The following is a 23,905-nucleotide window of genomic DNA, read 5'->3' as shown; positions in this document are numbered from 1 at the left end:
TCTGATACCCGAGAGCTAAGCTCACCCGGAGGGACAAAGCCCACACTGGCCACTGGGGACCTTGAGGGGTAGAGGAGAGTCAGTGTCGGATTTAGGGCGGGGCTGAGCCAAGCCCAAGGCCGCGGGTCCGTGGCTTCAGCACCGCGGAGAGCGCCAACTCCGGGGGCGGGGCTGGCGGGACGGGGGCGGGGCAAGGGCGGGGCGCTCGAGACCCCGACCGGGGACCAGGGGCGCGCGCCGGACGCTCTAGCCAGTCCCGCGAGCCGTGCGCGGCGCGGAGCCGCGCCCTGCCAGACACAGGTGCGCCCGCCCAGCCCGCCCAGCCCGAGCCCCGCGGCGGCGGTGGCTGCCCCATCGCCGCGCCTCCGCCTCCTTCGCCGCCGTCGCCTCCTCCGCGCCGCGCTCCGCCCGGATGGCCAGGGCTGTGCCCGAGAATGGCGGAGCGAGAAAGCGGCGGCCTGGGCGGGGGGGCTGCGTCCCCGCCCGCCGCCTCCCCGTTCCTGGGGCTGCACATCGCGTCGCCTCCCAATTTCAGGTGAGAGGCCCCGGCCGCCGCGCGCCTCGCCCTTCAGCGGGACTGATCCGCCTGGGCTGTCCCTGCCCACCCCCTACCCCAGAACCTCGGGAACCAGGGAACGATAGGACGGCGTGGGGATGGGGTCTCTTCCCTGGACAGAGTCCCCCCAGAAGCCCCGCCAGCCTCATGCCCGGACTGGTCGCTGCATGTTCACGGGGCCGCTCCCTCCGCCATTCCTGGTCCTAGGCCGGGAGGTCTGCGCTGGAATTGGAGGAGGGGGCTCGGAGGCTGCCTTCTCCCCCACCTCCGGGCTGGGCTGCGGCAGGGTCTGGGATCGGGGTTGTGATCCCCGAGCGGGCAGGCGGGCTGCATCTTAGCCTTTGCCCAGTCTGAAAATTTCTTGAATAGGGCTGGGAACAGCCTGGGGGCGGGGGGGCGCAGGTCGCAGTTTCCTGGGGGCAATGATGTTGTTGGTGCTGGGAGGACGGCGTCTTGTGCCCCTCCCGACCCCTGCCTGCCCAGATGGGCCTACCTGTCATGTCCGCCATGGCCAGGCCCCTCTATGGATTGGGCAGCACCGACCTGGGCAGGTGTGTCTCAGGGCAGGCGCTGAAGGCTCAGCCTCAACCTGGGGAATCCTAGGCCCGGCTGTGGGAAGGGAAGTCGGCCAGGGAGTAGCCAGGGCCAGCGGGGGTGTCAGGGGTCCCTGCTGGAGTAAATACCCAGAACCCTGACCTAAGCTCCCATTCCACCCCTCCCACAGCCCCCCACCAGTCTGGTGTTAGGTCTGATTCGTTTCAGAGAAGTGAAGGGTGAGTGTGTGGAGGAGGAATAAGATATACCTCCCCCATAATTCTGACCCCTAGTTGGTGGGGAGGAAGAGGCAGATGTCACTGCTCCCCGCCTAGAGAGGGATGCTTAGACATACCCCATTGTTTCCCCATCTCAAGAGCTGGCGCCTTCCCCTCTCCTGGGGCCCCACCCCAGCCAGGCTCCAGCTGGGCTGTGGCGCCAGCCCCTCCTGGGAGCAAGGGGTCACTGGCTCCCAGGTCCTCAGGTGGGCAGAGACCCCTGGGGATCTCTAATGGCATCATCAAACCCAGAAACCTCCCCCAAGACCCTAAACTGAACCGGGAGGACCAGAGGGGGCCAGATGGAGGAGGCCAGACCTGAAGGCTCCAGGGCTGCAGCTCTCTGATAATGCATTCGACTCACAGGCCAAGGTCTGAGACTCCACCTGGCACGGCGCTTGAGGCCTCCATGCAAACACTGCCTCCCCACCTGGAGGCCTCTCTGCAGTGGAAGCACATAGGGCTTACAAGGACCTGGGTTCAAATCCTAGCTCCACTATCCAACTGCATGACCCAGGCAGGTTTTTGTCCTCTCTGGGTGCCATCTGTTAAGTGGGCCAATTAATATTGATTCCTGCCTGGAAAGGAGAAAAAGCACAGCAGGTCAGTGTTCAACAAGTGCCAGCCCCGACACTAGCAGACTGCTAACGGCTTGCTGCTATCCAGAGTGTCTTCCCAAGACTACTCTCTTGACCGTCATAACCACCCCGAGAGAAGGTAATGGTCCGCCCATCTTATAGAGGAGGTGATTGAGATTAACAAAGGCAGAGTGGCTTGTCTAGGGACTCCAAAATAGTAAGAGGCTGAGGCCACAGTGGGACCCAGGTCTGTGCATGTTCAGTCCACTCTGCCTCCCCGCCCTGCCTCTGGCCTAGAGGGCAGCTTTTCCTCCCTGACCTGCTTCCCCAGGTGTCATGAATGCTTTAGTGAGAGGAGCTGAGGAAACAGACACCAGCCAGTGAGTGTGTGGCCAGCTCTCACCACATGGGACAAGGGTGGCAGCAGGCCAGGAGGTTGAGGCATGGGTCAGCCCTCCAGGACATCGCGGCCTGGCTGCAGAGACAAGGCCAGCAGCGTGTGGGAATAATACGGGTCAGTGTCTCAGGCCCTGCTGGCCTGCCCTGCTGTTCCTGCAGCCCCCGCTGCCCTTTCTCCTGGCCCGCCTCTCACTGTGCTTGGCCCAGCTCCACTTAACCCTGGGTGGGTGGGTAGTACTTTCCTGTGGCTCTTTGGTGGCGTCATGGATCCAACTGGCCTGGGCTTGAATCCTGGCTGGGCCTTCTTAGCTGTGTGCCTTTACACTGGACGCTTAAGCTCTCTGAGCCTCCAAGATGCCAGCACTGGCCCCTGCTCAGGATGGTCCTATGAATCAGATGAGATAACACGTGTTGAGTGTTTCAAGGGCTGAGGAGAGCCACATGTAGGCAGGGCTGTGTGTGTGTGTGTGTGTGCACCTTGACCCCCAGTGCCACTGTCAGCTCCCAGAAGACACAGGGGGTCTGTACCCAAACCGTGGTATCCCCATTGCTCAGCACAGGATAGGTACTCAACGGTGGTAAGCGCTGACATTTGGAAGGCACTCAGTTCGCCCAGGCACCATTCTAAGAGTTTCCTGTGTGCAAGAGTATTTACTCCTCACAATAACTATATCAACAGAGCATTGTTATTATCCACACTTGCATGAAGAAACTGAGGCAGAGGGAGGTTAGGTAAGTGGCAGGCAGTCTGATGTCAGAGCCACCCCAATAAGGAAGAGCCCTGGAGTATTGGAGGAGCCGGTGTGGAGGGGTGAGCATGTGGACCTGAAGGGGCAGGGGGAGCATTAGTTTGTTAGTAGTTGGTCGAAATAAATACGCGTTGATTTTTGTTCTGATTATAGAAATGCTCCAGCTGGTTACAGTGGTTAGTGACCTTTGGGTATGATATGGGGTGAGGGATTTTCGCTTCTTATTTCACATACTTTTATATTACAGGTTGAGTATGCCTTATCTGACATGCTTTGGACCAGAAGTGTTTCAGATTTCTAATTCTCTTGGATTTTGGAATATTTGCATATGCATAATGAGATAGCTTGGGGGTGGAGCCCAAGTCTAAGCATAAAATTGATTTTTTCTTGTATGCCTTACACATAGCCTAAAGGTAACTTTAGACAATAGTTTAAATCATTTTGTACATGAAACAAAGTCTTGACTGCAGCCTGTCACATGGGGTCAGGTGTGGCATTTTCCACCTGTGCTGATATGTTGCTGCTCAAACATTTAGGATTTTGGAGCAAGGTTTTCAGATTAGGGCTGCTCACATGTATTTAGCTTCTTATTTTATAATGGTTATCAGTTACTTCTGTACCTTAAAAATAATAAAAGGAAATTCAAAATTAAAGTGATACATGTTCATTGTAAAGAAAACTCTAGAAAAGAGAATTTCTAAATTTATACAGCGGAGACATTGGCACTGGGTAGGTGGGACAAAAGGGAGGGACAGAGGGACAGTTCACGTGGGAGGAACAGCAGAGATAAACGGGGCTTCATGGGAAGGAAGGGAGGGAGCGGCCTGTCTGGGTTGCCTAGAAGGGGAACTGTGGATCAGAGAGACCTTAGAGACCAGCTCATCCAACCAGCCCCATCTCCTTATGAGGAATCCCCTCCCCTAGGAGGAAACCCCGCCCCCTAGGAAGTAACCCCGCCCCCTATTAGGTAACCCCTCCCCTCATGAGGAAAGACAGGGCGAGGGTCTCCTCCAAGAGACACAGCAAGTTAGTGGCAGAGCTGGGACAGAGCCAGGCCCCCTAGCTGCATGGATGGTTTCCGTCTGAGCCACCACCCTGCCCCAGGGATGAGAGATGAGACCACTGAGAGGCTTATTCCTTCATTCACTCAACAAATGTTTGCAGTTTGCCTAGGTCACCAGGGAAACACTGCAAAGGCCCAGACGTAGGGCTGGCCACCATGCCGTGGGGTTGTAGAGGGAGGGAGGCAGACAGACAGCTTTACAGATGGGCTGTTGGGTGTGATGATGACTTGGGTCAAGGGACCCAGGCTCAGCAGGTCAGGACAGGACCCCCAGAGGCAGGGACATTTCAGCTTAGGCCTGGTGGATGTATAAGTATCACCCAAGGGTGTCGCTGGAGCGAAGGATGGAGACCAGAGCCAGTGAGCAGGGTGCCTGGCACCCAGTCTGGCTGGAGGCTGGAAAGCAGGATGTGCAGGAACTTGTAGCCATGTGAGGACGCTGACCTCTTCACCCACAGCCAGAGGAGCCAGTAGGGAGTTAGGCGGGGAACGACAGGGTCAGACGGATCCTCTAGGAAGGACAGGGTGTCCAATCTTTTGGCTCCCCGGGCCACATTGGAAGAAGAAGAATTGTCTTGGGCCACACACAAAATACGCTAACACTAACTGATGAGCTAAAAAAAAAAAAAATCGAGCCAGGCGCAGTGGCTCCCACCTGTAATCCTAACACTTTGGGAGGCTGAGGCAGGTGGATCACAAGGTCAGGAGTTCAAGACCAGCCTGATCAAGATGGTGAAACCCTGTATCTACCAAAAATAGCCAGGTGTGGTGGTGGGCGCCTGTAATCCCAGCTACTCAGGAGGCTGAGGCAGAGAATTGCTTGAACCTGCGAGGCAGAGGTTGCAGTGAGCTGAGATCGTGCCACTGCACTCCAGCCTGGGTGACAGAGTAAGACTCCATCTCAAAAAAAAAAAAAAAAAAATCGCAAAAATGTGTTTCAAGAAAGTTTACGATTTGTATCGGGCTGCGTTCAAAGCCATCCTGGGCCTCGTGCACCCGTGGGCCATGGGTTGGACAAGCTTGCTATAGGAGGATCACCTGGCTGCTGGGTGGAGAGCGGCCGAGGACTAGCCATCCTGCCGGTGAGAAGAAGGGATAGGTTCAGGGTGTGAGGAAGAGTTAGGGGGCAGATTAACCCGCTTGGTGAGGGATACGGAATAAGGCGTGGAGAGGCAGGAGTCTAAGATGATTCTGGGGCTCCTTGGGGGTGGTGTGTCCAGTGGGAGACCAGAGGGATGGTGGGCAGGGTGTGAAAATGAAAATCATATGGGGACCTGCTGATTTTGAGATTGGGAGTCATTGGGGGACCCAATTGGAAGATTCAGGCAGTCAGTTGGTTTTGGGTCTGGAGCTTAGGGGAGAGGATAGGGCTGGGGCCAAAGACCCTGGGAGTCTGAGTGTGGAGGGAAGGCTACTGAAGCCTCAGAGAGAACATCACTGCCCAAGGAGGCTGGGCAGTGGGCAGGGAGATGGCCGGCTGGTGGCCTGTTCAACCAGCCATGTTTCGGTGGAGGTGGGGAGGTGCTGCCAGAGCTGCCTCACACCCAGGGCCACCCTGGCCTGGCTCCTGATGAACCTTGGATGTGGTGGCAGAGAGTGTTGATTTGCCTCACACAGCCTGGCAGCAGCCAGGGCAGAATTTCAACCCCAGCTCCCTGAGGCAGAGCCTTCAAGTTCATCTCTGGATTGCTGGAAATGGACCACAACCGACTTCTAGCTTGAGGCCCCCATGGTTCCCACAAATTGGGTCACTGCCACCATCCACACGTAGTTCTTCACCATTCTATGATACCATCTTTGTTCCCTGGCCCCACTCTCGTATTCATTCCAAAATAGCAGGAGCATTTCTGGTGCTTTGCCTTGTTCCGCCACTGGAGATGCCAGGGGAGGGCTGGTGGCTCCTGCTGTCATGGTGCTTGCAGTGCTTCCTTTAATAGGCACAGATTTAGCACCTACGGGGTGCAGGGTCTTGGGCTCTGCGCATAGATTGGAGCAAAGGCAGGGAGTCAGTGCCCAGGTGAGAATGAGGGCCCCGCCCTCAAGAAATGCAGCTCCGGGGAGGGCAGGCAGCCCGGCAGCAGACAGGGAGCCCCTGCTAGGTTGGCATGACCCAGGATAAAAGTCTGTGAAGGAGAAGAAAGGAGAAAAGAGCGCCCCAGATTTTACCCCATCTCACAACTCTGTGTCCACGTGAGTGTTTCTTCCTGTGTGCGATTCATCCTGGGGAGACCATTGGATCGTATACTCTTTTTGCTCATTTTATTAGTTGCCATTTTTCACCTTAATACACAGACTTTATCATGTTGATTCCGAAAGACTGCATCACATTCCATCCTCTGGATGGCCACGGTGGAAACAGCCCCCTGGTGCTGGACCACTCAGGTGCTTTCTGCTGCATGCTGTGATGAGGAGCGAGCATCCTGTGTATAACGCTGCTTCTCCAAACGATGTGGGATGGTTTCCTCGAGATTGTTTCCCAAAAGTTGAATCACTGGATTCCAGAGTTCTTGCAACATATTGGCACAGAGATGTTTACACAATCAAACACGTTATTACCCCAAGTGGGGTTGTCCCTCAGGGCTCATTTCTTTGGTTGGATTCAGTTTTCATTGGAAATGGCCCTCTGTGGAGGTGGTCAGGAAGGGAATTCCGACCCAAGAAACAAACCCAGCCCATCCCTGTGTTCACCCAGAGCCAGGTGGTGGGGATAGAGAAAGGGCCTGAGAGGGATGCCAGGCCTGGCTCATACCCACCCCACCATTTCAGCCAGCGCCGTCTTCCCGGAGGACCTGACATCCTAGCCGAGACTCCGGTGTAGGTGGGGACACAGGACGTTGATTTGAAAAGTGGACTGACTTAGAGATTTCCAAGGCAGAAATCCAGTGAGCCCCAGGACACCGGTGGTTAATTCATTCAGCGTTTGTTAAGTGCCTGTTAGGCACCACACGTTTTTTTTTTTAATTTTTTATTGCATTTTAGGTTTTTGGGGTACATGTGAAGAACATGCAAGATTGTTGCATAGGTACACACGTGGCAGTGTGATTTTCTGCCTTCCTCCCCTTCACCTATGTCTGGCATTTCTCCCCATGCTCTCTCTCCCCAACTCCCCACCCCCCGCTGTCCCCCTACTCCCCCCCAACAGACCCCAGTGTATAGTGCTCCCCTCCCTGTGTCCATGTGTTCTCATTGTTCAACACCCGCCTATGAGTGAGAACATGCGGTGTTCGATTTTGTGTTCTTGTGTCAGTTTGCTGAGAATGATGGTTTCCAGGTTCATCCATGTCCCTACAAACGACGCGAACTCATCGTTTTTGATGGCTGCATAATATTCCATGGTATATATGTGCCACATTTTCCCTGTCCAGTCTGTCATCAATGGGCATTTGGGTTGGTTCCAGGTCTTTGCTATTGTAAACTGGCACCACACATGTTGATCAAAACAGATGTGATCCCACCCATATGGATTCACTGACTCCAAGGGGAGACCACCATGGGCCGCATCACCCAAAGGTAAAATTCCAGTGATAGGGAACCACTGCCAGGAGGGACTCCGAGAGCCCAAGGCAGGGCGGTCTGACTTGGTCCCAGAGGTCAGAGCAGGCTTGCGGAGGAGACCGTGCTACTGCTTGGGGAGCTGTGCTATTGGGGGAGGAGATAAATGGGGAGGCGGGGGAACTAGGGGAAATGGTACTGGCTGGAGGGAAAGGAGACTTTACAGAGCCTTCAGGCCACGCATGAGAATCTGGGCCCTTCCCCTAAGGGCCAGGGGTAGCTATGAAAGGGCTCTGAGCTGGGGAAGAGTGGCCAGACCAGATTTGTATTTCAGAGGTCAGCTTTGCTGTCATTGCTGGTGGACAGGGGCTGGTAGGGAAACCAGAGGACAATGGGGAACCCACTTAGGGTTGAGCAGCCAATCAACAGGTGTCCTCAGAACCCACGGGGAGCTCGCTTCATTCTCAGCACTTAGAGGGCTGCTGAGAGGCAGGCTGGACCCCTGGACCACTCATGCCCTCTGTCACAAGAGAGGCCTGTGGGGCATCATGGCCAGGACCCAAGGTCAATCAGCTGGCATCCTTACCTCACCACACACAGCCAGGAATGCAAAAGCCCAAGAATGGCATCCGAACAGCCAACGCCTGGCTCTGATTCGGCCTTGCTCAGCTAAAGCCTCAGCACTTTGCCACTTAACCCTTCCTTTGCAAACGCTTCTAACTCAGCCTACTGCTGAGCTGAAACAGTCCATTAGGAAGGGCAGGACTGCGGGTCAGTGGAAATTCGACCCGGCAAGACAGGGGAAAAGGTCCTGAAATCAACATCATAACACAAAAGGCATTTTGTTCAGGGTCATTTAGGAAAGCGCACCTCAGGCTGGGGTGGGAGCAGGGGCTCACGTGGCCAGAACAGGGAGGAGCCGGTGGGGCCGAAAGAAAGGACTGAGGCCACAGGGTAGGAGGGATCAGGTAATGCAGGAACAGGGGCCCCACGTAGAAAGGTCAGGGCAGTCGGCCGGGCGCGGTGGCTCACGCCTGTAATCCCAGCACTTTGGGAGGCCGAGGTGGGTGAATCACGAGGTCAAGAGATCAAGACCATTTTGGACAACATGGTGAAACCCTGTCTCTACTAAAAATACAAAAATTAGCTGGGCTTGGTGGTGTGCGCCTGTAGTCCCAGCTACTCAGGAGGCTGAGGCAGGAAAATCCCTTAAACCAGGTGAGCCGAGATTGCGCCACTGCACTCCAGCCTGGCAACAGAGCGAGACTCTGTCTCAAAAAAAAAGAAGAAAAAAGAAAGATCAGGGCAGTCTCCAGAGACCAAACTCACGGTTCAGAGCCACCAAATGCTAATATGAATGAGGTCTCGGGGATCCCAGCACCTAGGATGAATGAGCAGGTCTGATGGGTGGGCAGGGCTGCTTCTCTAGGAGGCTGCTGAAACCTCCAGACCCGGAGGCGAGGGAGGCCAGCCTGCGGAGAGCTGTAGGATTCAGTCTGGGGGCCTCCTGGTGCTAAGGCTGCCATGGGCATGGTGGGTCAGGTGGGACAGGAGGGAACCGTCCTCTTTTTCCCTTCCTCCCCTCCCACCTCCCCTCCATCCTTTCCACCCTCCTTCTTTCCCTCCTTCCTTCCCCACATTGGCCTTCCATGAGCCTGCAGGGACCAAGCATGTGTTTAGCCTTCTCTCCATAAAGGGACCCCCTCGGGTTTTGGCTAGGAGGCCAAAATACCTGGTGCCTGGAAAAGAGGGAGGAAAGGGCAGGGTCTTGGATGGGGGGTGACTTGCAAAGGGGACTCTTTGACCAGTCAGTCCCCCTTGGTCTTTGGTAGTGACCTCCTACTCACACAAACTCCATTGGCTAACCCTCACCAGCCGTCTGAGGTGGGTGGGCAGGGATTAGTGGCTTCATTCTGTGTATGGGAAACTGAGGCATAAGGCACCTTCTATCTGAGCCTTAGTGTTCCTCATCTGTAAAATGGGAAAAATGGAACGAACCCTCTCCCAAGGTTGTTGCAATAAGGATTAAGAGAGCTGCGTGGCCTAAAGGTTGGGGCCACGATGGGGCAGCTTCAGTGTGAGAGTCAGAATTTATCACAGGCCTCCTGCTTCCCAGCCTGATATGGTGATCATTCTTCCATCCTGCCTGGCTTATGAGAGGCACCCAAAAAGTTAGACAAGGCATTCCCCATCACCCGCCCCAGAGAGCCAGGGATGAGGTGTAGGTTCTCCGACCCCCAGCCCAGAATTCTTTCCAGCATTGTCCAGTGAAATCCCAGTGCCCTCGGCTGTACAGGAAGATGCTGCTGTCCTTGCCCCACCCAGACCTATTGTCCAAAGAAGTGGGAATATCAGGTGATGTTGAGGGTGTGGAGGTGAACTGCGAAGCCTCTAACCCAGGTCCAGGCCAGACCCCGCAGGCCTTGCTCCAGCCTGCAGTTCGAGAGGAGCAGGTGGAGGTGGAGGCTGTCTTTTGACAGACATCTAGCAGACTCGTGCTGAGGACCCAGTGCGTGCAGGATGAACTCCTCGCCAGCTCTGCCCTCCAGGACAAGGGGAGGAAGGGGACTGTCTTGATCACCTGCTGGGTACAGGTTAGGGTCATCAGTCAGGGTGCTGGGCACAGGCTCCATCCACCTTTGGAGCAGCCAGGATTGGGGAAGTGGGTGTTTCTGAGGGAGGACTGGCCCTGTCTGCTGCCCACACTACTGTACATCCAGGCAGATGGTGACACCAGCCGCATGCAAGGGCTGGGAGGGCTTCCTGGAGGAATGGACTTAGCGGAGCACTCTTCCAGCAAGCATGGTTTGAGAGTGCTGTGTGCTCCGTCTGAGCACTGGGTCTGGCACTGGGGAGACACAGTGCCCACGCGGACTCCACATGGAGCTGGAGGCCCTGCATGCGGGCACAGGAGCCTGCTGCTAGTGGAGAGCCTTGAGGGTTCCAAGTGGGGCGGGAGGGATGACGGTGTTTCTAGCAGCTTTGCCTGATAGTAGCAGGTGGAGTGGGATGATGCAGGCATGGGAAGACTAAGGCAGACAGGCCAGTGAGGACATTTGGGAAGGCAGAGGCAGGAGCTGGCTGAGGGCTAGGCAATGAGGAAGAGGAGCCATGTGTGAGGAGACACAGATGTGTGCGAGGGAGGGGGGCGGGCGAGGTGACTCACACCTGCAATCCCAGCACTTTGGGAGGCCAAGGCAGGCAGATCACCTGAGGTCAGGAGTTCAAGACCAGCCTGGCCAATGTGGTGAAACCCCATCTCTACTAAAAATACAAAAATTAGCTGGGCATGGTGGCGCATGCCTGTAATCCCAGCTACTCAGGAGGCTGAGGCAGGAGAATCGCTTGAACCTGGGTGGCAGAGGTTGTGGTGAGCCAAGACCGTGCCATTGCACTCCAGCCTGGGCAAAAGAACAAAACTCCATCTCAAAAAAAAAAAAAAAAGATGTGTGCAGAGGCCACTGGCAGAGCAGGGGGCATTTGAGGTCACCTCTGGGTCAGTGGTCCTGCAGCTCTCCCATGCCATCTGAGTCCCAGGGGCTCCCCTTTGCACCACTGGCCTTCTCAGTGACCATCCAGGCAGCCAGTGTGAATCGAACACTTACTTGGTGCCGGCCACTGAGTTCTTGTCCCTGAGCCACAGATGCTGCCCCACCCTGGCCGGACTGAGGAGGGCTACTCTGGTTCTGGGCCAGGCCCTCCTCTCCACTTCCACCTCAGCTGGCTGGCCACACCCTCCCCATGGCCCAGGGAACCACCACCCTTGGGCTGCAGGTCAGAAGCGACCCTAAAGGGCACGTTGTCCATCCAGCCCCCATTCCCCACCCCTCTGTGCAGCACCCTCCAGGGGCCTCCAGGTTCTGTTTATGTTACTCTAAAGGGACAGGAAGCTCATGACCACCCAGCAGCCCTTCCAGCTCTGCTCAGAGGGCAAAACACCAGCCTGCCCTTAGCTGTGACTCTGGCGCCTCCCACATCAATAGGCCCTGCCTTCCTGGGTCCTGAAGGCTTGAGCCCTGGCTGCAGAAGGACACAGCCCAGATCAAACCCAGTCTGGATGCAGCCTGGGCCCGCAGAAGCCTCCCTGATGAGGTCGGAGGGCCGAGCCTCTGGCAGTACGAACAGAAGCGTTCGTTCTTGGTGTGTTTTGGAAGCCCCCCTCATCTCCCACCTGGCACCCTGACTGGGGCACTGGCCCTTTAAAGCCAATCAAGGGCTGGCTTTTTGGGGTAAACATCCTAGATTTCTGCCATCTACTTACAAGCCTGGGCTAGGGAGGGGGGCCGCCTCAGTCCCTGACAGGGCATTGGAAGGGCAGGTGGAGCCGGTGGCATTGATTGCAGTAACCTGATCCCGAGAGGGAGGTGGCCACAGTGGCAGCAGCGCAACGAGGAAGCTGCCTGCAGCTGAGGGCTGCGCTGGGAAGAGCTGGGGCTGGGACCTGGGTCGGCAGCTGCAGCCTCCTCTCCCGGCCTATCTATTTTTAATGAGCTCCCCAGGCTTCTGCAGCGGGCAGGACGCAGACAGACAGGCCCAGGCGGTGGAAGCCAGAGACCCCAGCCCTGCCTTGAGCCCTGGCCCCCCCACCCTTCCGGGCATGAGAGGGCAGCCCTGGGGCCCTGTAGCCCCCCAGCCGGGCAGGGCTCTCCATGCAGCTGGTGCTGAAGATGGATTCGAGCCCAGACAATGACAGCTGGTTGGAGGATCAGTGGGAGCGCTGGTAGGGGCTGCCGGGGCTGGCGGGGGTGGGGACCGAGTTGGGGTGAGCTCCATCGAGCTCAGGGTCTCTGTTTGGTCTGATGGAGGTGAGCGGCAGGGAGTCTGGGCCTCCTAGGTTCCCCTGGGGGCTAAGCTACTTCCTCTCCTGGGTGACCTTGGACTAATGGGTTTCCCTTGCTCTGCCTCAATTTCTTGGTCTTATTTGGGGAGAGGCTCATACATTCTCCCCAACTTCCCAAATGTTCCACCCCCAGCAAGCCTGGCAGAGTACCCAGGATTAGGGGTGAGCAAGAGGGAGGCTGCCTCGAAGTGGCTGCTCCAGCCCTGCATTATGCGGTGGGGACTCAGGGCTGGCCTGGGGAGAGGGTTCTGGTGGAGCTGGTTGGTGTTCTGGTGCCCTGGTGCTCTGAGCTGTCTCTTGAGCTTACAACAACCTCTGGTCCCATCTGGGGCTTTTCCTGACCCTATCTGTGCAGCCTCCTGGTTCAGGGGCCTTACGTTGGATAAGGAGAAGATTTTGTGGTTGAAGAGATGGGACCAAGTGCACAGCATGAGGCTGTAGTTCTTCCTGGAATAGGCTGAAACTACCCACATTGACACCAGATAGTCCTTTGCTTGCTCCCTAGGCTCAAGGGGCATGGGTCTTCCTGGAATGGGGCGTGGGGCACTCCTTTGAGGCTGCTGCCGGCACCTCAGGTCTTGCTACTGTAGGGATTGCACCAGGAGCTCCCCTACTCCAGGCTTGCTTAGAGGCTTTTCTCAACTCTGCATTCTCCATGGTGAACTGGCCTTGGCACCTGCCTTGACCCTGGGAGGAGGCTCTGACCAGTTGGGCCTTCTAAGCACTGCCTGCTGGTTGGCAACAGAATGACAACTCCCAGGGAGGAGCTGGAGTAACCTGGAGCCTCCTCTTCCACTGCCACTCTAGGAGGACTGCCTTTTGGCATGAGCCCCACACTCTTTCCCTGCCTGCTGGCTACCCACTGCATTGATGCAGATGGACCCCAAATCCTGTCCTTTGGGGGCTGTGCTTGGCCTGCCAGAGGCTGCCCCCTGGAAGAGGTAACAGGAGATGTGAGCAGGCATTGCAGTGCCCCTGAGTTGTAACTTTGGCTTCCTGTCCCCACCAGGCTCACCCACGACATCAGCCTGGAGGAGTTTGAAGATGAAGACCTCTCAGAGATCACTGATGAGTGTGGCATCAGCTTGCAATGCAAAGACACCCTGTCCTTACGGGTAAGGGTGGGCTCCCAGGAGCTCCTGAATAGGGTGGCAGGATGGCTAGGGATGGGGGTAAGGGCATCCCCGTATCTGCAAAGGGGGTTTCAGGTCTGTGCTGGCACCTTCATGAAATGATGCACAAGAAACATAGGTATACTGCTTGGCATGTCTCGGGTGTACAATCAGAATTTTATTTATTATTATTACTGCTGCCAGAGACTAAGGCAGGAAATAGCTCCTTCAACTGCCCACAAGACGAGAGAAGCCAGGAGCTCTTGAGACCTAGGGCAGTAACAATTAGGGCCAGACTTAAGGGAGACTCAGGGCTACCCTAAATCCTTTTGGGAGCAGCCCTGGCAGAGGGCCTGAGGCAGACAGGGTAGAGTCTGGTGGAATCTGCAGAGCTTTGGGGCAGAAAGAAACAGCCAAGGCACCCCTGGAATAACTCCCGTGGCTGCCGGCTGCTAATACAGCAGATAGATGGCACCACACCGCCTCTCAGACCCTCCTTGGCCCCTGAGTCCTAAAGACCCCCACTGAGGGGTTTACCCAGCGTTGCTGCTGGTTGGGCCCCTTGGCTTTGTCATAGGGAAGATGGCTCTCTCCTGTCCCTAAAGATCTGAATGCTGCCAGGAGGTTTCTGGCACCTGGGGAGCTGGGGTCAGATGGGGATCCCCGCTATGTCTTTTTAGAACAGGAAGAAAGAGTGGCTAGCCAGGAAATGGAAGACAGAACACAGGGCTAGGTTTTAGAGCCCAGAGCTTCTCTCAGCCCCTAAGAGGGCAGGTAGCTAGATATGGTGTCAGGAGAGTGGTTACCGTAGGAGCATGCAGTGTGCCTTGGGGAGAGGGTGCCTCTCTCTGTGTTGACCTCCTGCTACCCCCAGAGACTCAGTAAGCTCTGCCAGGCAAGAGGAAACCAAGGAGTGAGGATAACCTCTGGTCCCCAGTACCCCAACCTTCCACCCTCCGGCCAGGTGAGGAATCTAGAGGCCAGAGGCCTCTAGATTTGGGGAATGGTCTCAGGGCCCTGACTTAGCTTCTCAAAGGTCAGGCACCTGTTCTGGACTCTCACCCTGCCCTCTCCCCCAACTGCACTAGCAGAGCCTTGGAGAGGGCGGCCCCCTAGCTAGGCAGGGCCCCCAGGCACTACTGGCCAGAGGTGTGCCCCTGAGGGGCCGCAGACGAGCTCCAGCGGGCTTCACACGCGTTCCAGTGAGTCCTCCACTCTCTTGGGAGGCTGGGAGGCAGTAGTGTTGTCTCCACTCAACTGATGAGGGGGTCTGAAGGGCCAGGGGATCTGTCCAAGGTGCCAGGGAGTTGGCGGCAGAACTGGAGCTAGGATGCGGCTTCGCACCCTCAAGGCAGGCTCGTGGAGGGCCGATCTCGGGCTGGAGAGGCTTGGGCCGGAGGGCTGAGGGCGGGACTGCCACCACTTTGGTTCCGGGGCCCTGCTCACCCCTTCCTCTCGGCGTCCTCTTCCCGGCCCTCTCAGGTCTCCGCCGTTCCTTGCCTGGTTGAGCCTCAGTTTAACCACTTTTCCTCACCGCCCCTTCAAATACTATTTCTCCTGCCTCCATCCCTTGGGGGGCCTGGAACTCCTTGGCGACCACTGAGTCCCCATAGCAACAGCGGTGACTTCACTCTGGGCTCGGCTTACAACCCCGGTGAGGTCACCGGCCGTTGCCAAGGGAACGGGAGGGTGCAAGGAGTCGGAGTGGGGACAGTAGTGGAGGTGCAGGCCGTCTGAGGCATGGCTGGAGTGGGGAGGCGGCGGCCTCGAGCTTCCTCGTTGGGGGCGGGCGGGAGCGCCCCTGTTTCTGGCGGCCCCCGCTCCGCTCCCTTCGTTCCCCCTTCGCGCGGCGGAATGGACTCGTCTGGGCGGGGGCCGGTGCAAGCGGCCTCGGCCCCGCCCAGGCCCCGCCCCCTGACGCCCCTCCGTGCGCTGCGCAGCCCCCGCGTGCCGGGCTGCTGTCTGCAGGCGGCGGCAGTGTGGGGAGCCGGCTGCAGGCCGAGATGCTGCAGATGGACCTGATCGACGCGGCAGGGGATACTCCCGGGGCCGAAGATGACGAGGAGGACGACGACGAGGAGCGCGCAGCCCGGAGGCCGGGAGCGGGGCTGCCCAAGGCCGAGTCCAGCCAGGAGCCGGCGTCCCGCGGCCAGAGCCAGAGCCAGGGCCAGGGCCAGGGCCTGGGACCAGGCAGCGGGGACACGTACCGGCCCAAGCGGCCCACTACGCTCAACCTCTTTCCGCAGGTGCCACGGTCTCAGGTGAGGCGCCAAAACGGAGGGGGCGGTACCCTAGGCCGCAGGAGATGTGAGGGGGAGCGCGGAGGGGCTGCAGCGGGAGGGGCACCCGCGGGTCCGGTGCCTGAGGACAGCGCCTGCATAGAGGCCGCGGTGGCTCCCTCCCAGGGGTGGGCTCTGAGGAGCAGGCAGATCCGTCCTTAGGAAGAGGGCTGAGTTCATGCTGGGCTTGGAACCTTGAGGAGGGATTGGAGGAGGGAAGGACTGGAGTTAGGAGTAGGGAATTAAGAGAACAGAGCTTTGAAGGGTTGGGTTTGGAGCGTGGGACCTCAGGCTGTGACAGGGTTTCTCCTTTAGGGTATGGGGTTCCTGGTGAAAATGGGCCAGGAGCAGGGCCTGGAGAAAAGAGCATCTGAAATGGTCAGCAACGGGGAGGCCATGGGAGATTGTGGCGAGGTGGGGACAGGGAACTCAGGAGCCGCAGCCAGTTTGAGATCTGGGCAGCTGGGAATTCCCAGAAGGCAGGGGAGAGGAATGGGGGATGGAGCTGTTTGGCTGAGTTGGGGGCCTAGGGCCCCTGGGAGGGTGGCCGGATGCCAAGGAGAGTTGAATAGGGTTGGGGGAGCTGGCTGTGGCCTTTTGTCTTCCAGGACCATTGGGAGCAGTGCAGGGAAGTTGCTCCTGGGAAGTGGGGTGACAGGGGCTGCTGGGGCTGCAGGGAAAGGCTTGGTCCCTTTCCCAGGATCCTGTGAATGGCTTCTGGCAGCCCAGTTCAGTAACATCAGGGCTTTCGAGAGCGCTCCCAGGGGAGGGAGCCTCAGTGGAGTGGAGGAAGCCCTGTGTGGGCATTGTGGGGAGGGGTCCTGGGGCTTAGAATGTGGAATGGGCAGCCCAGGAGATCCAGGAAGGAGGGCTGCTGACAACTGCCTCTGTCACTCCTCAGTCATGTGCCACTGTGGCGGAGGGTGCAGGAAAACTCTTTCATGGATTTGTTACTGGGATGATTCACCCCGGTCCCCCAGGGTAGCTGCTGGGAAGACCCTTCCTTGTGCTTTTTCCAGGTCCCCACCCCTTCTAGGCCATAACTTCAAAAGCTCCAGAGCAGAGAATTACCTGTCTCTGACTTGGTCTGGATTCGAGCATTTGCCAAGTAACCCTCAGTGTCTGGGACTGGGGGAGACTGACTGTGTCTTCAGAGAGCTCCCACTTCTTTTCTCCCCCACAGTCTCCCTCTCTTGCCACCACACACACTGGCCATCGTCACCTTTGTTAAGGCTGATAAAAGCATCTCCCTGAGGGTTGGCCAGCTTCCCTGAGCAAGGCGGAGGGCCATCCGGAGCCAGCAGGCCTGGCTGTGACTTGCCACCCCTCCTGCCTGCTCCAGAGGAGAGTTGGGAGTGAGGCCTTTGACAGTGGAGGCGGGGTGGGCATAGCAGATGCCCTAGGGATGGCCTGAGGGGGCAGGGCCGGGGCCTCCCTGTGCCGGGCAGTACTGACCACTTCCATCACAAGAGCCTTTTGTTCCCCGTACAGGACACACTGAATAATAATTCTCTGGGCAAAAAGCACAGTTGGCAGGATCGGGTGTCTCGATCATCCTCACCCCTGAAGACAGGTAAGTCAGGGCCCTCTTCCTTACCTGGACCTCATCCTGCCCTGACTCAGTCCCCACTGCAGAGAACAAACCCCACAGTCTCCAATGGGCAAAGAAGAGGTAAACTGCCCATCCCACATCCCTGCACAAGCCCATTGGGGGCTAGATCAGTGGTGGCATGAGTGAGTTGACCAGCCCCAGAGCCTGCGAAGGGCCTGTTGCGCAGGGAGGCTTTGTCTTGGTTTCTGTGTCACCAAGCTGAGAGTGGCAGGCGCAGGTAGCCGGGAGTTGGGTGAGGGCCCACTCCTTCATGACCTGCTTGCTCTCCAGGGGAGCAGACACCACCGCATGAACACATTTGCCTGAGCGATGAGCTGCCCCCACAGAGCAGCCCCGCTCCCACCACGGATCGAGGCACCTCCACCGACAGCCCTTGCCGCCGCAGCACAGCCACCCAGATGGCACCTCCGGGTGGTCCTCCTGCTGCCCCACCTGGGGGTCGGGGCCACTCGCATCGAGACCGAATCCACTACCAGGCTGATGTGCGACTAGAGGCCACTGAGGAGATCTACTTGACCCCAGTGCAGAGACCCCCAGACCCTGCAGAGCCCACCTCCGCCTTCCTGCCGCCCACTGAGAGCCGGATGTCGGTCAGCTCCGATCCAGACCCTGCCGCCTACCCCTCCACAGCAGGGCAGCCACACCCCTCCATCAGTGAAGAGGAGGAGGGCTTCGACTGCCTGTCATCCCCAGAGCAGGCTGAGCCCCCAGGCGGAGGGTGGCGGGGGAGCCTGGGGGAGCCGCCGCCACCTCCACGGGCCTCTCTGAGCTCAGACACCAGCGCCCTGTCCTATGACTCGGTCAAGTACACGCTGGTGGTGGATGAGCACGCGCAGCTGGAGCTGGTGAGCCTGCGGCCGTGCTTCGGAGACTACAGCGACGAGAGTGACTCGGCCACCGTCTACGACAACTGTGCCTCCGCCTCCTCGCCCTATGAGTCGGCCATCGGAGAGGAATATGAGGAGGCCCCCCGGCCCCAGCCCCCTGCCTGCCTCTCCGAGGACTCCACGCCTGACGAACCCGACGTCCATTTCTCCAAGAAGTTCCTGAACGTCTTCATGAGTGGCCGCTCCCGCTCCTCCAGTGAGTCAGCAGGAGAAAGCAGTTGGGGGGTCTCTGGGGAGGGGGACAGAGCCAAAATGCAGAGTGTTCTGGGAGGTGGCCCCAGGCCCCATCTGGTTAGGACTGAGGCTTCTACCTGCCCCAATATACTGGATCAGAGCTGCGACCCCCTTCTCCAGCCACACCCCCTCACCTGCAGGTGCCGAGTCCTTTGGGCTGTTCTCCTGCGTCATCAACGGGGAGGAGCAGGAGCAGACCCACCGGGCCATATTCAGGTGAGAGCCATGGACTGCCTGGGCCTGGCCAGGCAGCAGTTTGGGCCACACAGCACCCTCCGCTTTTCACCCCATGTGGCCTCAGCCTAACTGGTCCATGAGCAGCACCGATCCACTCAGCCTTGGGGGGATAGTGTCCACTTTCTAGGGACTCAGAGTATGGTGACAAAGTAGATGGCTAGAGTGAGGGATCCCAGGACTGCGCACCTAGTCTGGCCGGGGTGCCCAGGAGGCTGTCTGCCCCCACCCCACGTGACCCTTCTCCGGACGAAAGCCTGCGCTTCCCACAACCTCTCCATTTTAGTGGGGTCTCCCCGCACCCTCCCTTGGCCTGTGCTTTCCTTGATGGCAGATGCATCTCTGCTTGACCTTGCTCTCCCCTGGGGTGATTACTGGGACAGGCACACAGGATGCTTTTGCAAATGTTTACTGAAATAATGCTGCCGCTGTGGCTCCCAGACCCCAGAGCAGGCCTGTCTGGAAAGGCCCTGCTGCCGACTTTCTCATATGTCCTTGCTGGGGACAGGTTTGTGCCTCGACACGAAGACGAACTTGAGCTAGAAGTGGATGACCCTCTGCTGGTGGAGCTCCAGGCCGAAGACTACTGGTACGAGGCCTACAACATGCGCACTGGTGCCCGGGGCGTCTTTCCCGCCTACTACGCCATCGAGGTCACCAAGGAGCCCGAGCACATGGCAGGTAGCGTTCCCTCCCTGGCCTGTGCCCCAGCCCCCACATCTGCTTGCCCCGACTCGCTGCGGGTGAACGTGTGCTCCAGATCTCAGCCAGCCAGGCAGGGGGCTGAGTGGAGGTGATTTCAGGTCCTTTTCACGATCGAGCAAAGTGAGGCCCAGCCAAGCTGGGCAGCTGGGGATTATGGCAGCCTCTGTGGCTCTGCTGTTCCCCGTGCCTCACCCACCCTCCTGGGCTTGGCTGCTCAGCCCCCTCCTGCTGGTTCTGCTCCTCCTCACTTTATGCTTGCTTTCCAGCCCTGGCCAAAAACAGCGACTGGGTGGACCAGTTCCGGGTGAAATTCCTGGGCTCGGTCCAGGTTCCCTATCACAAAGGCAATGACGTCCTCTGTGCCGCTATGCAAAAGGTACCTGAGCCATCTCCCTTCCCTTGGATGGGTCCCTGGGGCAGGACACAGGTGTCTAGAGGCAGTAAAGGCCTCAGGCCTCAGGCCTCAGGCCCTGGCACAGGAGGGATCAGCAGAAGAACAGACGGCAGCTGATGTGGCTCCGTTTGTCACCTACAGATTGCCACCACCCGCCGGCTCACCGTGCACTTTAACCCGCCCTCCAGCTGCGTCCTGGAGATCAGCGTGCGGGGCGTGAAGATAGGTGTCAAGGCCGATGACTCCCAGGAGGCCAAGGTGACTTCTCCCAACCCAGCCCCTTCCTTCCACGGCCCCCAGCTCTCCCCCAAGACTTGCCATGAAGAGGCCATCTCCTCTCACCCTCACCGCAGGCCAGGTGACCACCCTCTTGCTTCTTTTCTCCCTCCTGCAGGGGAATAAATGTAGCCACTTTTTCCAGTTAAAAAACATCTCTTTCTGCGGATATCATCCAAAGAACAACAAGTAAGTGGGGTTAGGACAGTAGTGGAGGCTGCACGGGTAGTCTGCAGCCATCAGGTGGCTGTGGGCAAGCCCCGCCCCACATCCCAGCACAGACCTGTCCCCGCAGGTACTTTGGGTTCATCACCAAGCACCCTGCCGACCACCGGTTTGCCTGCCATGTCTTTGTGTCTGAGGATTCCACCAAAGCCCTGGCAGAGTCTGTGGGGTATGTGTACATCCCGCCGAGCATGCAGCCCAAGGGAGCATGCCCAATCCCAGGCCCTAGGGCTGCTTCCTCGGTTTCCCCCGCAGCTCTAGAGAACCATCGCCAGCTCCCAGTGCAGAGAGGCCTGGAGGGAGGGTGGCAGGGCGGGCCTGAGGAGCAGCTTCTAAGCTTGGTAACTGCTGGGCCATTTTTTCAACTGGCATCTTACTGGGAAATGCAATGGCAATTCCATAGAGAACGGAGCCAAGTGGCCCCGGCCAAAGGAACCAGAGCCGCACTCCAGCCCCAAGGCTCCAATGGGAAAACTCTGGTTGGGGATCCCGTTCCTCCCTGGCCAGTGGTGGTCTGAGCCACCTGTGTGTCCCTGGCTTCTAGGAGAGCATTCCAGCAGTTCTACAAGCAGTTTGTGGAGTACACGTGCCCCACAGAAGATATCTACCTGGAGTAGCCACACAGCCCCGCCCTCTGCGTCTCCCGGCCCTCAGGCCAGTGCCAGGACAGCTGGCTGCTGACAGGATGTGGCACTGCTTGAGGAGGGGCACCTGCCACCACCAGGGGAAGAGGATGTGGGGACCACTGGCCCAGGGTGGGGGAGGGCGGGGGCGATGGGGAGAGACAAATGCAGTTTATTGTAATATATGGGATTAGATTCATCTATGGAGGGCAGAGTGGGCTGGGGATTGGGAGGGGGCAGGGCTGGGGGACAGACCTCTGACAGAGAAGGATGTCCGTTCCAGGAGCACATGGCCCTGCCCCATCCTGGGCCTTACCTCCCCTGCCAGGGCTCAGGCGCTCTGGCTCCTGCCTTGATGAAGCCCATGCCCTAACCCCCACTGGAGAGCCCTGAGCTCAGGCTGAGCCCAGCTGCCTCCCAAGGACTTTCCAGTGAGGAAATGGCAACACGTGGAGGTGAAGTCTTGTTCTTAGCTCCGTCATCTGTGGGACCTCTGGGTGGCTCCTGCCACTGACCTCACCGGCATGCTGGCCTGTGGCAGGTCTAGGAACTCAGTGGGGAGGGGGAGCTGCCGCAAGGCCCTGTCCTGGCAGGAGAGGGAGGCTTCCTGACTGATCCAGGCCAGCCCCATCTTGGTCCTGTCACCCTGGCCCCAACTATTAAAGTGCCATTTCCTGTCTGGACTGCAGTGGCTGTATCTGCGCAGACCTGTCCCATGCCCGTCTCGCCCCCAGCCCAGGAAAGCCAAGCTTTTGCCACATAGAATAGCTTTATAAGGGCCTGGGGTCACAGGTGGGCATTGTAGTAATATTCGGCCATGTTGGGCCCATCCCGCTTGCGCTGCTGGGCCCGGGACAGGAGGGGTCGAGGCCCTCTCGGCCATGGGTGCTTGGGGCGGATGCCATAGTCTAAAGAGAGAAAAGAGGGCAAGGGTGGCCGCCGGCTCTGATGGGACTGAAGTCACCCTTGAACAGATGTGGTTTGGGATGGATGACAAGCCCCTGCAGGCTGGGCCTGGGCACTCTTAGGGGGTCTCCACTGTCAGGGAGGGTCAGAGGAAGGGGATGAGAGAGATACTACCATCCACCAGGCCAGAAAATGGCTGCGAGAGTTCCAGGGGGGCAGAGAACGCCTCGGGAACAGACCGCTGAGACCTGTGGGAGATGTTGGGGTGCTCAGCCCTGGCCCTGAAAGCCACTGGCACCTCCTTGTGAATGGGGAGATGGCCCAGTGTGGGGGCACTTGGTAAGCCCTCCCACATCCAGGGTAATAGGGCCAGCCCCCCTCCAGGGAGGGAAGAGCAGCACCTCTGCTGCCCAGTCCCCGGTGCCCCACCCTTCTGCCCCAGGAGGCACCTCAGAGGCTGGGAGCGAAGCAGTGCTGCTGCCAGGAGCAGGTGGAGGAGGAAGAGGCTGAGCCCAGCCCGGGGGTGCAGAGCCCCCAGCATGGCGAGAACCATCTTCTACACAGGTCCTGGCTCCTCTCCTGGCAGGACGGAACCTGCTGCCAGCTCCCAGGGCTACCTCACAAAGGGCCTTCATTCCAGGCTTTTGTTCTTATTGATGCTGTTGGCTAATAGGTGCTAAACCAGATCTTGTTCTAATGTCTCTGCCCAGGGAATAAGGGCACACGCTGTGGAGTCAGATCTCAGCTCAGGTCCTGACCTTGCCTCTTGCTAGTGGCACAAGTCACTTCATCTGTGTGTGCCTAAGCTCGCTCATCTGGGAAGTAAAGTCCGTAATACACCCAACCGTCTGGCTTATGGTAGGCCCTCTGAAGAGGGCAGAGGATCCTCACCACCCAGAGCCCCAGCCATTCTCACAGCCTCCCCACCCCACCCCACCCCTGCTGGCATGGCAGGAGCCCAGGGCAGGTCCTGGCAGCTGAGAAACCCAGAGTGGGTCTTTCAACCCTGCCCAGCTCAGGGTCCACGTGTCCCACTGTCTCAGGGCCTCTCCCTCTCCACTTCCTGCAGCTTAAAACAGCCTCAGGCAGGATGGAGGGCTTCCAGGCATGGTGGCAGAGCTCTGGAGCTGCCCCTCGAGTGCAGGCTTTGGAAAGGCAGGGAGGGCTTGGTTCACTGGACTCTGCAGCCTGGACGGTGCTCAGTGACCAAGTGCAGCTCGACCCTGCGCCAGACACCCTCCCCTCACAGGCCTGGGCTCAGCTGCAGGCGCCACTGGAAGGCCTCTGGCTGGTTCCTGGTTCTCCGCTCAGCAGCCAGGCCCAGCCCACTTACACATGCAGTACAAACCTCGTTCACCAGAATGACCAAAAGCCTTCAAAACAAAACCCCGGCCCCAGCCAGATCTGTCGTATCAGAACCTGAGGTCCGAGCCCAGGGCTCTGAAGCTTTGCTAACCCAGTTGCTTGAGATGGCCAACTGCTGACTGGCCCAGCCGCTCTCCTATGACTGCTGAGGGGCCCGGGGGAAAGCCCCTTGTTTCCAACCCTGGCTCCTCCAGTGGCCTCATTCATGCTCCTGGTCCTAACTACCCTAGAGGCTGACAAGTTCTGGGGGTTCTTTCAGCCCTGTCACCCCGTGTGTTACACCTGCACTCACTTCCCAGTGGTCAGTCATGTCCCTTTCTAAGTCCTGGAGACAACATGTCCCCCACAAGCCTGCCTCAGCACCCTGTGTCCACCAAGGCTCGCCCTGCCAGGAACCTGGAATTCTGTCTGCTCTGCCTGACCCCAAAGCCCCTTGTCCTTCCCGCTCCTCGACTCCTAGACACCACCCTCTTCCTCCACACCAGTCCCCAAGATTAGCAAGGGTTACCCCTAATCTCTGCTGCCACTGCCATTGCCCCTCCCACTGCTACAGAGCCCTGCCTC

At 58.4% G+C, this 23,905-nt stretch overlaps 2 protein-coding genes across 3 annotated transcripts; one reads left to right on the top strand and one right to left on the bottom strand.

Moving 5' to 3' along the window:
- The first annotated feature begins 434 nt into the window (after positions 1–434).
- MAPK8IP1 (mitogen-activated protein kinase 8 interacting protein 1) lies at positions 435–21,749 on the top strand. 2 transcript variants are annotated; one of them, XM_012452433.3, is made up of 12 exons: positions 435–535; positions 13,499–13,604; positions 15,542–15,862; positions 17,372–17,453; positions 17,763–18,575; positions 18,754–18,829; positions 19,356–19,528; positions 19,819–19,928; positions 20,088–20,204; positions 20,341–20,411; positions 20,518–20,616; positions 20,992–21,749. In XM_012452433.3, exons 1-12 carry the CDS (start codon positions 435–437, stop codon positions 21,062–21,064), a joined length of 2,142 nt encoding a protein of 713 aa, XP_012307856.2. In that variant the 3' UTR covers positions 21,065–21,749. The 2 variants fall into 2 exon arrangements, with proteins under 2 accessions (XP_012307856.2, XP_012307857.2); XM_012452434.2 differs by lacking the exon at positions 435–535 and adding an exon at positions 12,284–12,369.
- FREY1 (Frey regulator of sperm-oocyte fusion 1) lies at positions 21,532–22,891 on the bottom strand. Its single transcript, XM_012452439.3, has 3 exons — positions 22,426–22,891; positions 22,151–22,224; positions 21,532–21,978 (listed from the first exon to the last, which is right to left on the bottom strand). The coding sequence occupies exons 1-3, from the start codon at positions 22,527–22,529 to the stop codon at positions 21,857–21,859; spliced, it is 300 nt and encodes a 99-aa protein (XP_012307862.1). The 5' UTR covers positions 22,530–22,891; the 3' UTR covers positions 21,532–21,856.
- Between the last annotated feature and the right edge of the window lie 1,014 nt (positions 22,892–23,905).

Source organism: Aotus nancymaae, unplaced genomic scaffold (genome assembly GCF_030222135.1).
Source record: "Aotus nancymaae isolate 86718 unplaced genomic scaffold, 86718_ANA_hifiasm-v0.15.2.pri h1tg000059l, whole genome shotgun sequence".
Taxonomy (NCBI): Eukaryota; Metazoa; Chordata; class Mammalia; order Primates; family Aotidae; genus Aotus; species Aotus nancymaae.
The sequence above is the reverse complement of the archived record's forward strand: the minus strand, read 5'-3'. Positions and strand labels throughout refer to the sequence as shown.

Coding starts and splice junctions, on each gene's coding strand:
- MAPK8IP1 (XM_012452433.3), top strand. CDS start 435: ATGGCGGAGCGAGAAAGCGGCGGCCTGGGCGGGGGGGCTGCGTCCCCG. Junction 15,863..17,371: donor CGCAGGTGCCACGGTCTCAG/GTGAGGCGCCAA, acceptor TTCCCCGTACAG/GACACACTGAATAATAATTC. Junction 18,576..18,753: donor TGGCCGCTCCCGCTCCTCCA/GTGAGTCAGCAG, acceptor CCTCACCTGCAG/GTGCCGAGTCCTTTGGGCTG.
- FREY1 (XM_012452439.3), bottom strand. CDS start 22,529: ATGGTTCTCGCCATGCTGGGGGCTCTGCACCCCCGGGCTGGGCTCAGC. Junction 22,225..22,425: donor CTTCGCTCCCAGCCTCTGAG/GTGCCTCCTGGG, acceptor CATCTCCCACAG/GTCTCAGCGGTCTGTTCCCG. Junction 21,979..22,150: donor ATTTTCTGGCCTGGTGGATG/GTAGTATCTCTC, acceptor TTCTCTCTTTAG/ACTATGGCATCCGCCCCAAG.